Raw genomic sequence first — 16,215 nt, 5'->3', positions numbered from 1 at the left:
TTGAGAATACATTTCAGGAAGAGCTCAGCTGCAAGTGTCTGCAAGGCAAGGTGCGCAGCCTGCTCCCGGGGGAATGAATGCACAAGAGCAGAACAGTGTCCCTTGCTGATATAGAATACTTGTTTAGAATGCTTATCCGCATTTCCAGTTGGATACCTGAAGAGATTTACTGTCCGAAATAATTTTCTTTCCCACTTCCTTCCGCTCCCTCCCTTGTTTTTCCCCAACTATGAAAGACGTGTTCTCAAAAATTATTTGCTTAGCAAAATCAGAGGCTTTTCTGATCAGGATTCTGAGACATAAGCACAATGCTTTGACCTTTCTGTGTAAGAAAAGCAGGTACCGAGGTGGCAGATGCTTTGAAGGAAGGGTTGAGGACAAATCTGAACATTGCTGGCAGAGGAAAACCAATGTCCAGGATAGTGAACTATCTTACTAGCTTTCTGACCATTTGATATATCTTAAGGCAACTGCTGAGCTGGCAGAGCTCAAAGAGGAGTGTGCCAAGGGGCCAGATGCTGCTGTTGCAAAAGCATTCCCAAAGCTGGCATCTCTGGGCTGGGAAAGTAATCCTACAAGGAGTAGCAGGAGGACAGTGTAGTGGTGTCGTGAGGTGAGTAGATCCATCATCAGACATCAGCGTTGCATTAAAATCCTCTTAACCAATTAATGCAATTTGATTATCCCGAGAGGTACAAGAGATTTAAGATATTAAATTACACAAAAGCGCAGGAGTCTTTTTGTGTATGCCTGGTGTATACAGTGCTTTCGGGGAAGACTGTGTTTCCAGCTGTTCTGGTGCCTCACAGTAGGATAGCAGGAGCGGTAGTTTAAGAACCACCGTATACAAAAGAAAACGAGAGATGAGGACCTGAATTACAATCATTTTTTTTTTTTTGTTGCTTTCCACTAGCTGTGCTTTTTTGTTGAATGTCTTCAAGTTTATATCAATAAAGGTTTGGGTTTTTTTAGCAGGGAACAGCTAAAGTCAAGTTTGTATCTTGTCATATATGAAAAATCCCATTCCATCTTGATGCTGCATTTTTAAAAGTAGCTTAATTGTTTGAATACTACATTTTAATCATCCCAAATACTTATTTTTGTTTATTATCAAGTTATAACTTGCATAGTTATATAAAAAGTCACTGCATTTTTAATGTGCAGTGTACAGCTATTAAATGGAATTTTTCCTCTCCTTCACCCTATAAAAATGTGACTCTTTCTTTTTCCTCTACCCTCTAATATGAATTGAGATATAACTCCCTTAAACATTTGCATGGATTTGATGCAAGGAAGGATCAGTCATGTAGACTGAGTCTTTCCACATAATTATGCATCATGTATTTGTCATGGTGATAGAAAAGAAAATAGCTCTTTTATAATGTAGAGTGTCTTTGAAGATGTACAGCAACTTCAAAGATATGCCATATGCACAAATACCTCTCTTTTCTTCCTTTCTCTGATGACTGAAGATACAGTACTACATTGTTCCCTCTGTCTGATGGCCTTTCAAAGCTTAAATAATAGATATTTCCACAAAATTGACATTTGGAGCAAAGTGAAACAAGTGATTTCTCCTCCACCATTAAATGGGTCAAGGTCTCTTAAGATGTCAGTAAACATAGTACATCCTTTGAAGCATCCTATTCTTGTTTTGTTTAAATAAATGGTGGTATGTGAGACATTTGTGGTACAAGTGATAATGCATTGCAAGAATAAACATTAAGGATAGAATGTCAAGAGGAAAGGGTGAAGCCATTGCAGTAGGGAAGGATATTTCTAACTGATTACTCTCCCTGTCCATTTGTCTGAATGCTTTCTGTCTCCAGAGGAACCTTGATCTAGCAGAGGCACCGATTTATCTGGAAAGATGCTTCAGCCCCTTTACCCTGTGGTCAAGAAAGAAGGACAACAGCTTCTCTCAACTTCTGGTGAACCTGGAAAGGCAGCCAGTTTTTTCCTTTCTCCAGTTTGTCCCCACTGTGTTACCAGGTGGGAATCTAGACATCAGCCTGCTTCTGGGGCAGCTGGTACAAGCAGGCCAGTACGGGCACCTTTAGCCTGTTGGTGTCCGGGGAGACAGACTGGCAGCCCTCTCCCTTCCACCCTTGGCTTTAGGAACCTGCGTATACCCATGCAAACAAAAAATAGAAATGTTGTGCTGTAGAGACAAAAGTGGTCAAATGGAAAGAATGACTTCGTATTATTTGAAAAAAAAAAAAAAACCAACAAAAAACACCAGACCTGCTTGAATAGTAGATGTGTTATCTCTTTAGGGAGAAATCGATGCCTCTGCTATAAAATGCATGTTCTTTGGCAAAAATGTCAGCTTCTCTTTCACTGAATGGGCTGTCTCTGCAGCACTCTGTTAAACGCTGCTCAGGGAGGATGCATTCCTCTTAGAAAGCAGGCATCCTGCTGGTCTTGGGTTTCAGCAGCACGCTCAGGAGCTTTAGTTTGTAGATGAAAAGCTTACTGGCAGCAGCTTCTGTGCAGGAGGACCAGGCATAATTGGATTTACTAGCAAGTAGGAAGTAGGTAAGGTCTTTAGAAGGAGCTAAGAGGCTAATGTATAAGATGAAATATCACAAGATTTATGTGTATTTCTTCGTTTCCTTGCATAAATTCCTTTGGCCTTTTCTTGGAACTCATGAGGCTTCTTGCAATGAGGTTGAGGGAGGGTGTACAGGTAGGTGGTGGGATGGGATGGGCAGAGGATGTTCTGTACCAGGGCGTGAAGTAAGAGAGACAGCGCAGGGCTCTTTTTGGATCCCAGTAAGAAAGGCCTGATAACAAATAGCTTAATAAAATAGCTTTTTTAATAAGATAGAATAATACAGATAGCGAGTGAATCATGTCGCTTCAGATGCTGGGTACCCTGTGTTCGTGCAGCCTCAAATGGAGCCTGGATGGGTTTTCCCATGGTGCTGCACAGATCCTGTCTGTGGAGAGGTTCTCCCTTTGTGTTTATTCAAGTTATTGTATGATTTTCTTGCAAGAAATCAACTTTAGTAACAACTTCTACTGTCAAACAGAATGGAGGTTCACATGAGCACTTCCTGCTGCACTTCTAGATAAATAGGAGGACAGGCAGGCAGTGTAATCACCAGTATGGAGTGGGAACCGCCTGCAGGCTCCTTGGTTACTACAACCTGGTTGGGTTTGTCCTGCAGCCAAGGATTTGTGCAGCACAGACCTGGGCATACTCAGGTTAACTGCTAAGTGGATCACTGGCTCCTTGAAGTACAGTGGTCTCCTATCAGGATAAGTACCGGGGGAGCTGCCCAAACATGTGTTTTGATGGCCATGGGGCTCCACTCGTAGGTACCTGCCCAAACACAGCACATGCTGCCTGCTCCGTATGCAGCTGGTTGGAAAATGGTTGCTACGGTTTAGGTTTGGCATGTACGATTGTGGGAGAATGGCTAGCTGAGAAGGGTTACGTAGACATGATCCAGCTGGCCGAGCAAAAGCTTGAGAAACATCGGATTCAGCCCCCGTAACTACTGGGCTGGTAAGGACACCTTGTCCTTGACTATAATTGTTGTATGATAACAGGGAGGTTGCAGCTGCTCAGGCATGGGAAAAGAGGATGAAAGTAACTGTAAAAAAGGAACCAAGGGTGGAGTTGATCTTTCTAAGAACTAACCAATCATGAGCTTAACTTTTGTAATATGTATGAGCTAATTATGTTAGAACATAAAAGGCCACTGTGTGAATCAATAAACGAAGCTTGCTGATCACTCATATTGAGTGGCCCTGTCTTCCCTCCGTCGTGACATACGATCATGGAGCAGAAGAGGACCAGTGGCACAGCATGACATATCCACAACACTGCAGATATCTAGATCCAGCTCAATGTATGACATAAATCACCATACATCATGCACAGATGAGGGCTGACTTGCTGCATAGGTAGGGGATTGTTATTTAGAGTCAGCTCATGTCCCCTACCATACTGAAATAGCAGAGACTTTGAAAATGGTGCATTTCCTTTCCTTCACGGATCTCCATCTTTCTTATTAAGCCGTTTCCCTTTTCAAGGCTGCTGCATCACATCCTGCTGGCTCTTCAGGCAAAACCCCTGCCCCTGCTAGATCGATCCCTGCATCCAGCTTCTCTGTGCCACTTGGAGGGGGCCAGAGGGACCGCTTCAGAGTGTGGCCTCCTCCCTTCTGGCCTCTGGGTGTCCGCAGCTCTTGCTGTAGTAGTTAACATGCAAAATCTGCTGTGTGCAGCCCAGTTATCTTAATTGTTTCTCTCTGTTCAGTGAATTGGCAGCTGGCAGTTAGCATGCCCGCTCCTTTTTCTCTCATCTCTGCTATCTAAAGGATTTACATAAATATCCTAAGGCACTTTGCTGTTGAATATGCGAATATGCTGCATCAGGGACACTGATTTGTGCAAATTAAAAGGCTATTTTAATTCCTAGAACTTGACAGTCCAGGATTAGACCATTAGGAGTCAGAGCACTTCCTGTGGTTTCACTGACGTCCTGCTGTTTCCTCCTTTGCATGTTTGTAAATCTGAATCCAAAAGCATACTGGTGTACTGGTAGGTTTTTGCAATGTGTCAATAAAGATGCTTTTTTGCTATCTTTGGCCTGTGGAAGTGTGTGTCCCTTCATTTCGTTATGCTTTAAAGAACAAAAAGTTCAGTATATTAAACCAGGAGCCTCTCATTGACTTTCAAACCCTTTTTCTTTCTTTTGCAGTGGGTGATGCATGCAGCAGTGCTTTTTAATCCTTCTTAAAAGAAAAAAGGTTGCAAAGATAACCAAGTAGAACCCTACAGCTGGACTGGCTGATTTACAATCTAACATGGTAGTCAGAGAATCCAGAAACACAAAAACCTACTTGAAATTTAGACACTCCAAGACTGAAACTCCTGGCAGCGGAACAGCAGGAGAAAAGAGAGTAGATCAAGTTGGGAGAGGGAATATTGAGGGTCCCGGGCTTTAAGAAGCTGTAACAAACCCATTAGTGTAGGTTTATGTGGAGTACTTTCGCTTTAAAGAAGCACAGCTTTAGCACACTAAACACATTGCTGTAATTTTTTTAATCTGTAAAACAACATGCATCTTGCTTTGAAATTATGAAAATCGAGTTTCATAGGACTTGCCTGTTTTAGTAAACCAGTAAAATTCAGGCCATCTAAACAGATTAAGGATCACTGAGTTACCCACCAAATCGTTTAATCTTTGAAACTTCACTCTTTCATCAAAACTAAAATATATGCAAAGGACTGTCTTTGTATCTCATAGCATGTGCTTTCAACCTCTATTTGGCAGATACAGTAAAACAATTCTTTCTTTTGAGTAGGCACATATAAAGAACTGGAATTGAATGCATTTTACAAATGGAAAAAACCAGCTTCTAGCTATTGAAATTCATGTAAATATGTAATTTGGTAAAGTCCATAGAACTGTAACACTTTTTTTTCCTGATTATTGCCCCTAGCAGCATTGTGTACTCTTTACTGCACAGCACGTTCAACAGAAAGTAAACATCATGGTTCTAGACTTTGATTTTTGAAATATTTACTTGGTCAATTTTTCCACGCTTTGCTGAATGAACTCATGACTTTGCATCACTTGCCATTCACTTTCTTTCTGATGATTCTCTGCTCTTGAAGGAGAAATCGGAAGGTTTTATATTGTGCGTTTCATTCTGCTCCTACAAGGCTATGCACCATACCTTCAAAAGAAATGATAGAACAATAAACAGGCTGGTTTGTGATTGCTGTATCATTAATATTAAATCTCTGCACTCCTGGGTTGCTAACTGGGGTGAATTTGATGTGGAGCAGGCATAAGCATGCAACCATGTTTCTGCTAAATTAATAGTGTTGAATGCAAGATCTGTGTCCCTATTTTCTCATTACCTTCCTTATGCTTTCTGAGATGCCGTCTCTGTTGTACAGTGGGAATGTTTGAAGACAGCTCTCGTGGGAGTCTGACTTTGTGAAGCCTGTTGCTACTCCGAAAAAGGCTGTCAAAAAGTGTTGTTTGATTACGTGTATAACTTTTGAATACTGGCCCTGCAAAAACATCAGGCCAGTCTTACATCTGCATTTTCAAGATGCAATTGCCAACAGCGGTGATGTTGAATCAAAGCAGTAACAGCGGGTCCTCTTTCAGCTGATTGCAGAATTGCTTGACTGGAAGAGATCTTTCCTCCGTCGTATGGCAATCTCACAGATGGCAAACAGAGTTTGAACATATTCAGCTGCTTCTGTTGCTGGCAGTCTTCTCCCATGGTGAGAACAGAGAGGCACTGGCGCCTGCCCCCTCAGTGCCCAAGTGGTGGGTGGCAGAGGCCTGGGCTGCTTGGTGGGATGGTGCCAGTGGAAGAGCTTAGTGGTGAGAGGGGCAATGTTAACCTAGGGGATTTCTTTCAAGTTACCAAGATGCCCAGGATCTTCTTTCTGGAGAAGGGGCCTAAAAGCTGTGGCTGCTCAGGCTTTTGGCAGAAGAAGTTGCCGGAGCTGTTTGGACAGTGGCAGTCGGATGCCTCTTTCCCTGCCAACCGTTTTGAAGTTAGAAATAGCAAAGCAAGTGAGAAGGTGACCCATACAAAATCCTAGCTGCCTTTATTCAGGTGGCCTTGCTGGGACTATCATGAGGTTCAAGGGATGTGTATCCTTATCCTCTAGCTTTTTCAGTTCTGAATGAAGAGGAGCAGTTGGTCCTTTTCTCCCTACCCCCCAACAGCCAATACGAAAAGTTAGTAGACTCAAGTCTGCTGAGCAGCTAGTGCTGGTTTGCTGCTGGTGGTGGATATAGGTCAAAGAAATGTGATCACTATGTCTTCTGCGAATCTTGCTGGTCTCAGAGGGCTGTGGGATGCACAGTTTTGGGGTTTTTTTCTAGTGGAGAGTGTGAAAAGGGAGTGATAGAAGAATGTAGATGTGCATGAGCTGATAACAGTCAGGTACGTGGAGTTTATGTTGAAGAGATTATTGGGTCTTCCTGTAAGAAATTAAGTTCTCAAGCATGAGTAGTCTATCAGTTTTACACACAGGGATATATGTGTGTGCGGAGAGAAGCAACTGAAATTAATTTATTTTCATCTGACTGTGAGCTAGGCAAAGATCTCAGCTTTTCTCTTTGTACATTGCATCTGCAGGTCTGCAATGCTTCCTTGACTTTTGTTATTAAATCTGCAGCATTTTCAGTGTTAGACTACTACAGATCCTAAGGGGTTACTTTTTATAGTAGAATTCCAGAAAATTTACTGTACAATGAAATGACTATAAACCACTACCCAAATAACCAGACATGATAAAATTAACAAACTAGTAGTGGTAGATACAGATGTATTTGCAAGACATTTCCTCCTGCTCCAAGATTATTTCATGATTGACTGCAGCATGCCACCTGTGCTGTTGGGAATGGTAATTTCTGCAGTCTGATGATAAACAAGAGTCACTGGCCAAAGAGAGGTCCCCTTGACATTGCTATGGTGAACGTACTTCATCACAGTCTTGTTAGTGCTGTCAAATAGCTTAGCTTATACGAAGCATGAATGTGTTGGAAAGATTAATTTTGTCAGGTATACTTATGACAAAGGTAGCTAACATCTCAGAAGGGATAGTTTACAAGCACTTGCACAATTAGCCCAATTGTTTTGTTTCATAATTAATTATGTTTATTCATGGATGAAGCTGTGATTTCTGTCTGGAACTAGAAAGTTAATCTCAGCTATTATGAAAAAACAAAATTACTCTTCTAGAACCACCATTGTTTCCTGTGAAGAATGTTATCTTAAGTCTTTGGAATCCTCATGATACTGTGTTAAACCTCGGAGTACTACACTTTACAGCATGTGTGTTTTGCAATACCTTCAAGACAAGAATAGGAGGATAGAGTTGAGTCCACTGACTGAATTCACTTTGTGTGTGTTTGTTAATTAGTAGGACAGGTTTTTTTACCTGTTACAGAGAAAGACTTTTGATTTTACTAGTCAAGACTATTCATCTTGAATTTGGTAGCATTGGATTTTGGCAGTGGGTAGCTGGGAAGAGCACATACATACATAACTTAGTTTTCTTTACAGGCTTCAGAATCTTTCTAATAAGGATCAGTAAAATTACTTCATTACTATTAATGTAACTATTGTATGGATGTGTGCATTAAGTGACCTTGAGAATACATTGGCATTCTAGCAGAGCCCCTGGCACATTGATCAGATTTATTTCCCTATGTTTTAGTATGCAGTTTATTTTTTTCTTACACTATCTGTCTCATATTCAAAACATTTTAAATAGTTTAAGTTAAAATGATGTGCTGCTAAGAATAGTTCACTCTTGAACTTCTCAGATTTAAATTTTCCTTGTGGTTTTTTTGTTTGATGAGTCTCGCAGGTTTTATAGAATCACCGCTTCTAAAGTTCCTGACTTCTTTCCAGAGGCAACTTTCCACTTCTGTTCATGGCTGAGCTTTGTCTCTATGCTTTCTGCTACATCTTGCAAGGGGCTCCTTTTAAATGTCCCATCTACTTTGTCAGCTTTAGGAAAAGAATCACAATCCTGAATGGATGGTAAACTGCTTATGGTGAGCTATAGCCATTCCTTAACCAAGAGACAATCAGCACGTTTGGTAACTCTTCTTTCTAGTCTGATGTGAGATGCAAAATTTCTCTAATCATTTCTTTGAGCTTTTGCTTAATATGGAGGCAAAATCTAAGGCAACGATCACACCTTGCATTCAGAGTAAAACCTGCATTTTGGTACAGTTATATACGAACAGTCCTTAATTTCTGCTGGAATTGATAAACTGTACAAAAACAATCTGTAGCCAATTGTAAATTTCAGCATCTTGAAAAGCATGCATATGGAAGTAAGGTAGAACTTGTGCTATGATGTTAGCTATTGAAAATGAACAATGCACCTTCTAATGGTAACCCCACTTGACAAAATAATTGCTTTTTGCACTTAACTTGCTGAAGCTTTACTGCTTAAAAACCCATTTATTGTGTTACACCGTCCATGTACAGAGATCCCAGGTGCTGTCATCCAAGAAGGAATAGGTAAAGACTATTGTTCGTTAATAATAAAATGATTCGTTGAGAATAAAAAGATAATTAAGGGGTTTATAGCTAAATGGCTAAAGATACAAAATGAAAGGTAAAAATAAGGGTTTTTTTAGGTTATTAAAAATTTGTATCGAATATGACAAGGATAAAATCCACAGAAAATAGTGTGTGTAAAACAATAAAAATGAAATAGTGAACATAGGAACATCTTGGATGTATTTAAGTCCTAAATAAAGCTGCTTAATTTTTATTCCAGATTTTTAAAAATCCTTACCTAAAAGCTAAGATACCTTTCCTCCTATTAATCTCCATACATGGTGAAAACTCCCACCTTGGTTTCATGTTTTGCTCCCTTTCACCTGCCAAAAAACTTAGAAAAACTTGAGGGTTACAGATTTCCTTGAGGCAGAACTTGGGTTTGGTTCGCCTGCTTGAAGAATCGATTCTAACTTGAGTCGTCATCAGCCTTGGTACACACTTGCTGGCTCATACTGGTAGCCCTCGGCCTGTGGAGCTGTAAGGTTGGCTTTCATAGTGACATGTCATGAAGGTGCCAACCTTTCCCTCTGCTGTTTTTCAGCTCTGTTTTCTAAAGTCCTCTGTTCTCCCCACAAAGTTAAGGTGATCAAACGCTTGCCTTCACCTTGTCATCATCTTTTCCTCCTTTTTTCCATGGGACCTCTCTCTTCCTACATGTTTATAGATGCCATCCTTCGATTCTTTTCTGGATTGAAGAGAGTCAAACATTTTTTAATACAGTTATTTCATTTACTCTTCTCAAAAGTGAGGTATATTGCTGCTGCTATTATCCAATATGTTTTAGAAGACTCCTGCACAATACTGCTTGTACTCTGAACTCAAGGTCAAAATATACCAGGATGTTATTAGTAATAAAATTTCAGATTGTTCAGGCACAGAATCCTCTTAGCACATTTCAGATCTCAAAAGGCGATATGTATGTATTGTTGATGATGGATCAACTGCTTCTGGGTGGCAGGCAGAAGTGGTTCCCAGGTATTTGATGGGAGCTGCAGGAGTGAGCATTTCCATGCAGCAGTTGTGTGAGATCAAGACCTGTCCTTGTGGTTCAGCTGAGTGACCACACTGGTGATTGCTGCTGATTTAAAGGGTAGGAGTGGGACCCCAGGGCTGGTCCTGATTTGGCACAGCCTGAAACATGAAGTTGGTGCAGACGAAGGAGCAGATTGCTAGGCATGATCTACTGTGTGTGTTGGTGTGGAACCTGAACAATTCATCCTATGCTGATGAGCTAACGAAGTGCTTACAGCCATCTATCAAATCAGTTAAATTGCTTAATTCTTGTATGTGCAGTGCTTCTTGTCCAGAGCAATGGTCAATAATAATGCACAAGGGAGATAATTTTCAGCAGTATTAGATGGGAACACCTACATAAAAAAATATCTCTTAATGCAAAGATCGACAGCAGCAGTGTTGACACAAGTGTGAAGACTCAATGTAGAGGAATGGATTAGTTTCAGTTACCTAATTACCTTTAATGAGGTTCAGAATATTTTGATATGTTTCATTCCAGAATATTTTTTTATTACAAAGTTAATTTTTTCTGCCTCTTCCTTTGCTCCTGAAAAGAAGAAACATTAATATCTCTTTGTTGTATAGACCACTTTCTGATTCTGAACAGATCAACTTTTTAAAGAAAGCAAGACTATATATTCAGCAACAGAGATACGACGAAGCGGTAAGTCTGTTTTTGCTATATGCTTTCTCGATAGAAACTTTTTACAGGAATTTCTATTGTATGTAAATATTTAGATTTGCTTAACTTGAAACGAAACTGGGAAATAAAACTTTTTTCTTCCCTTATGATGCATATCTCACTTATTAACACAAAATCCCACTGTAAGTCTCCAAAATTTTGCATTTTGACATCAGTTCTAATAAGTAATACTGACTTGCTGTATTTTTTCCTCATACTTCTTAAGCTGTTTGTTACCATTCCATAGTATACTAACACACCGTGTATGGGGTTTTTTTCCACTGTAAAAAAGGGTAAATTGAGTGAGAAACTGAGGAATGTAGTTCATATTTACACTTCATAGGGTGCTAGTTGCATGAAAGAAAAAGTATAATGTCTTGCTTCTTCATAGATCCTGCTTTGTTTTCTTCTTTTACCTGAATCAGATGTTCTTAGTTTTAATTTCACATTTCAGTTTGTCAGAGACAGAGAGCCATGTGTGGAATCATTCCGTGCTTCCCAGTTCTGGTATTGCTTTCCTAAGTGTTTGCTACCACTCACTGTGTGACAGGGTACTCGGTGGGTGCAGTTCATCAGTGCTTGTATTCTGACACAGAAATAATTTGTAGAACTAAATGGTACAAAGAAGTCGTTCATTTTAACAGGTTTGTTTTGGTCACTGACTTTTGTGTTAAAAATTACATTAAAAAGTTGAATATGCAAGATTACATTTAACCTGCCAGATGTGTGGAAGAATAATTCCTTTATGTGTTAGGGTTCAGCTCTTCTTTTTCCCTAATATGTTTCTCGGGGTAATAAATTACTATTTTATGCACAAGACAGCTAAATCTATTTTATACCTTGTGCCTTTTTCTTTAGTTCATTGTAAATTGGAAATGGCTCAGTTTAAATCAATGGCTCTGTTTTGCTGTGGGAGCAGGTTTTCTTTTTGATTTCCTAATACTACTACTTGCCTGTCACACGTTTACTTATAGGAGATGTTTGATACATTTCAGCAGTAGAACCTGTGAGTTTGTGTCATTGGTTATATATGAATTTTACCCCTCGTTCACTTGAGTGCCCCATGTGCTAAAGTTCAATCTTGATCGCTAACACATTGGGCTTGTGCCTGTGCCCCGGTTATCCTCAGCTTCCCGTATCGCAGCGCAGGCGGGTTGGTGCATTGCCACCTGCTGAGGTGTAGATGATTCTTTGCCACCTCAACTTTGCAGCCCTTTGCATTGCAAATATGCGTTCATAATTGTATCCTCACGAGTGACGTGATTTTGGGTGTTCGCCCATTGGCAGACTTGTGATCTCTTCAGTAGTTGACATACCTTTTTCTGTTGATTTGTTGTGGTTAAGTCTCAACTGGATACCTGGACATACAAAGAAGCATCATCATGTATGCTCAATTTCTTATTATACTCTTCCTTACCGATCTTTTAATCACCAGAGAATCCTCTGTGATTACAGATTCCACAGCTGAGCTTCCTGTCTTTGGGTAAGCCCCAGGGGTCAGCACACCTCTGTGTAAGGAATGACACTCGTGGCAGGGAAAAAACACTGTCTTTCTTACAGTGTCTCCCCAGTGGAGGTACTGAGTAAGGGGACCTATGGTTAGACTGGACACAACCCTTCATGTATCCAAATGATTTGCATCCTGAGACCCCCAAGCAGCTGCTTTTTGAATGAAACTTGGGTTCCAGTTCTGTCTCTGAATTCACCTCTGGTGCTTAAGCAAAGCACTGGGGGTATCAGGTACTACTGAAATGGAGAACATCAAGTCCTAGGAAGTGGGTATTTCAGGCTATGGAGAGTGACATGTTTCAGCTGCATCCATAATCCTCCTCCTATGTAAATGTTGTGCCTTCAGAAGCACATGACTGGGTTTTTTTGGGGGGATCACTTATTCTGGAACATATATATGGTCAAATGCTCACGGGAAAGACAAGTGGCATGCTTGGTAGTAGGTGGTGTTCAAGGTGTGCTATCTGTGTAGCTTTCACCATCTGACCACTGTCATGGCCAGGGATGATGGTGGAGGAGCCAAATGATGGTTCATGTTAGGTCCAACAGGAGTCCAAAGCAGGGTGTACTCCTGCAGTTGGTGCTGGCCAAAGCACTATACCTGAGTGCAGAGAAGGGACAAGAGTGGTGGTGCTGCTTGAGCTCCAGTTGCTGTCGGTAAGGTTGATTTGTGGAATGAAACTTACACTATTCTAAACTGTTGCTTATATGTTTTATTTGTCCCTAGGTATCTCTGTGCAAAACCCTGATTAACCTTGCTTTGGAAGGCTTGTCTTATTACCATACTTATGATAGATTATTCCTGGGTCTAAGTATTGCAATGGGTTTTGTGGGCTGGACAACTTATGTGATTTTGGTGATTATCAAGACTCATACCAATTTGACCAAGACTGTCCAAACTAATAGTAAGGTAAGTCGGAAACATGCAATGTTTTTTTCTATCAGTTTTCAGCATTATACATATTCAGTCTCTCTGTGCAGGAGACCAAATCGCACAGCTTCCACTTCTTTTGACTGCATGTGGAAACTGGGAAGCTGTGGAGTTTTGTAGTTACTGGAATCCTGCGTAGTGTTACTGTTTGGTCCATTCATTAGGATCAGTATTTCTAAGCTGTGTAAGTCTGAGTGTGCAATACTGTGCTTTCTCAGTTTCTTCCTTCCTACAGCTGTGCATTTTACTAGATGCTGATGAAAGTGTAAGCTAACATAGTGATTTAAAACTTGCACAGGAGATTGTGGGGTTGGTTGGCAGAGCTTTAAACTAGATGTGAGGGGGTTAATAATATCAGACTTGACTGTAGCAAGCTGAGCGATAACACATCAGGGTTAGGGGGACAGGGTGCTAGTAAGGATCTTCAGCCTGGCTCCCCGAGCCAAGCTGATGACACTGCATTGCACTCAAAGACTTATGGAGAATTGCCAGCAGCTCCTGAGGAAGTTGAAGTAAACAGAGAAACCCCTGTGAGACACCTCAAGGGATGTTCCCTTAAAAAGGCAGCACAGCCAGCAGCCCAGCTGAAGTGCCTCTGCACAAATGCACGCAGCATGGGCAACAAGCAGGAGGAGTTGGAGGCTACCATGCTGCTGGAAAGATATGATACAGTGGCCATCGCTGAAACCTGGTGGGATGAATCCTACAACTGGAGTGTGGCTATTGAGGGCTACAAGCTGTTCAGAAGGGACAGGTGAGGAAGAAGGGGTGGAGGTGTTGCCCTCTATGTTAAGGAATGGATAGAGTGTGAGGAGGTGATCCCAAAGCCCTCCCTGGGGTCAGATGAAGAGATAGTTGAGAGCTTGTGGGTGAGAATTAAGGGGCAGGCCAATATGAGGGACACTGTGGTGAGTGTTTATTACAGGCCGCCTGATCAGGATGGGGAAGCTGATGAAGCCTTTTACAATCAGCTCAAAGTAGCCTTGCAATCGCAGGCTTCGATTCTCGTGGGGGACTTCAGCCACTCTCATATCTGCTGGAAAGTCTACACAGCCAAGTATCTACAGTCCAGGAGGTTCCTCCAGTGTATTGATGATAACTTCTTAACTCAGCTGGTGGAGGAACCAACGAGGAGAGAAGCACTACTGGGCCTAGTGCTGACAAACAAAGAGGGACTGGTGGAGGACATAAAGTTTGGGGGCAACCTTGATTGCAGTGACCATGTAAAGGTAGAGTTCAGGATCGTGGGCAGTACGTGTAAACCAATAAGTAGGACTGAAACCTTAGATTTCAGGAGGGCTAACTTTGACCTTTTCAAGAAACTGCTAGGAGAAATCCCATGGGATAAGGCTCTGGAAGGTGGGGGGGCTCATGAGAGCTGGTTGATATTCAAACATCGCTTTCTCCAAGCTCAGGATCAGTGCATCCCTAAGAGCAAGAAGACAGGCAAGGGAAACAGGAGACCTGCGTGGTTAAGCAGGGAGCTCCTGAAAAAACTCAAGTGGAAGAAGGAAGTTTACACTGAGTGGAAGAAGGGACTGACTGCTTGGGAAGATAATAAGAATGCCGTTAGAGTATGCAGGGATGAACCGAGGAAAGCCAAGGCCTCCTTGGAATTAAAATTAGCAAGGGATGTCAAAGTTAACAAGAAGGGTTTTTTCAACTATATTGGAGGCAAAAGGATGACTAGAGAAAATGTGGGCCCACTGTTGAATGAGACAGGTGCCATGGTGACGGAAGATGCAGAGAAAGCAGAGTGGCTAAATGCTTTCTTTGCTTCAGTCTTTACTGCTCAGGCCAGCCCTCAGGAGCCACAGAATTTGGAAGAATCAGAGAAAGTCTGGACAAAGGAAGCCCTTCCCTTGGTGCAGGAAGACCAAGTTAAGGAGCAGTTAAGTGAAATGGATACCCACAAGTCCATGGGTCCTGAAGGGATGCACCTGTGAGTACTGAAGAAGCTAGCAGAAGTCATTGCTGAGCCACTCTCCATCATCTTCGAAAAGTCCTGGAGAACAGGCGAGGTGCCTGAGGACTGGAGGAAAGCCAATGTCATCCCAGTCTTCAAAAAGGGCAAGAAGGAGGACCTAGGAAACTACAGGCCGGTCAGCCTCACCTCCATCGCTGGAAAGATGATGGAATGACTTGTTCTGGGCATCATCTCAAAGCATATGGAGGAAAAGAAAGCTATCAGAAGTAGTCAACACAGATTCACCAAGGGGAGGTCACGTCTGACTAACCTGATTGCCTTCTATGATGGCATGACTGGTTGGATAGATGAGAGGAGGCCAGTGGATGTTTTCTACAATGACTTCAGCAAGGCTTTTGACACAGTCTCCCACAGCATCCTCATAAGTAAGCTTCGGAAGTGTGGATTAGAGGAATGGACAGTGAGGTGGATTGAAAACTGGCTGAAAGACAGAGCTCAGAGGGTTGTTATTAGGGGCACAGAATCTAGTTGGAGGTCTGTAACAAGTAAGGTCCCCCAGGGTACTGGGTCCAGTCCTCTTCAATATATTCATCAATGACCTGGATGAGGAGATGGAGTGTACCCTCAGCAAGTTTGCTGACGATACAAAACTGGGAGGGGTTGTTGACACGCCGGAGGGCTGTGCTGCCATACAGCGAGACCTGGACGGGCTGAAGAGCTGGTAAGAGAGGAACCTGATGAACTTCAATAAAGGCAAGTGTAGGGTGCTGCACCTGGGGAGGAATAACCCCACGCACCAGTACAGGTTAGAGGCTGACCTGCTGGAGAGCAGCTCTGTGGAAAAAGACCTGGGAGTCCTGGTGGACAACAGGATGCCCATGAGCCAGCAATGTGCCCTTGTGGCTAAGAAGGCCAATGGCATCCTGGGATGCATCAAGAAGAGTGTGACCAGCAGGTCGAGAGGGGTTATCCTGCCCCTCTGCTCTGCCCTGGTGAGGCCCCATCTGGAGTAGTGTGTCCAGTTCTGGGAACCCCAGTTCAAGAAGGACAGGAAACTGCTGGAGAGGGTATAGCAGAG

General features: G+C 42.1%; 1 protein-coding gene across 2 annotated transcripts in view; it reads left to right on the top strand.

The window, feature by feature from the left end:
• The window catches only part of PIGN (phosphatidylinositol glycan anchor biosynthesis class N), a 99,356-nt gene that overhangs the window by 39,970 nt on the left and 43,171 nt on the right, over nucleotides 1–16,215 (top strand). For both annotated transcript variants that reach the window (XM_074146242.1, XM_074146243.1), the window contains exons 12-13: nucleotides 10,674–10,752; nucleotides 13,007–13,189. In XM_074146242.1, the coding sequence (XP_074002343.1) occupies nucleotides 10,674–10,752; nucleotides 13,007–13,189 (262 nt within the window). The remainder of the gene's footprint in view (nucleotides 1–10,673; nucleotides 10,753–13,006; nucleotides 13,190–16,215) is intronic.

This window comes from Numenius arquata, chromosome 4 (assembly GCF_964106895.1).
Source record: "Numenius arquata chromosome 4, bNumArq3.hap1.1, whole genome shotgun sequence".
Taxonomy (NCBI): Eukaryota; Metazoa; Chordata; class Aves; order Charadriiformes; family Scolopacidae; genus Numenius; species Numenius arquata.
Note: the sequence above shows the minus strand (reverse complement) of the source record. Positions and strands in the feature narration are given on the sequence as shown.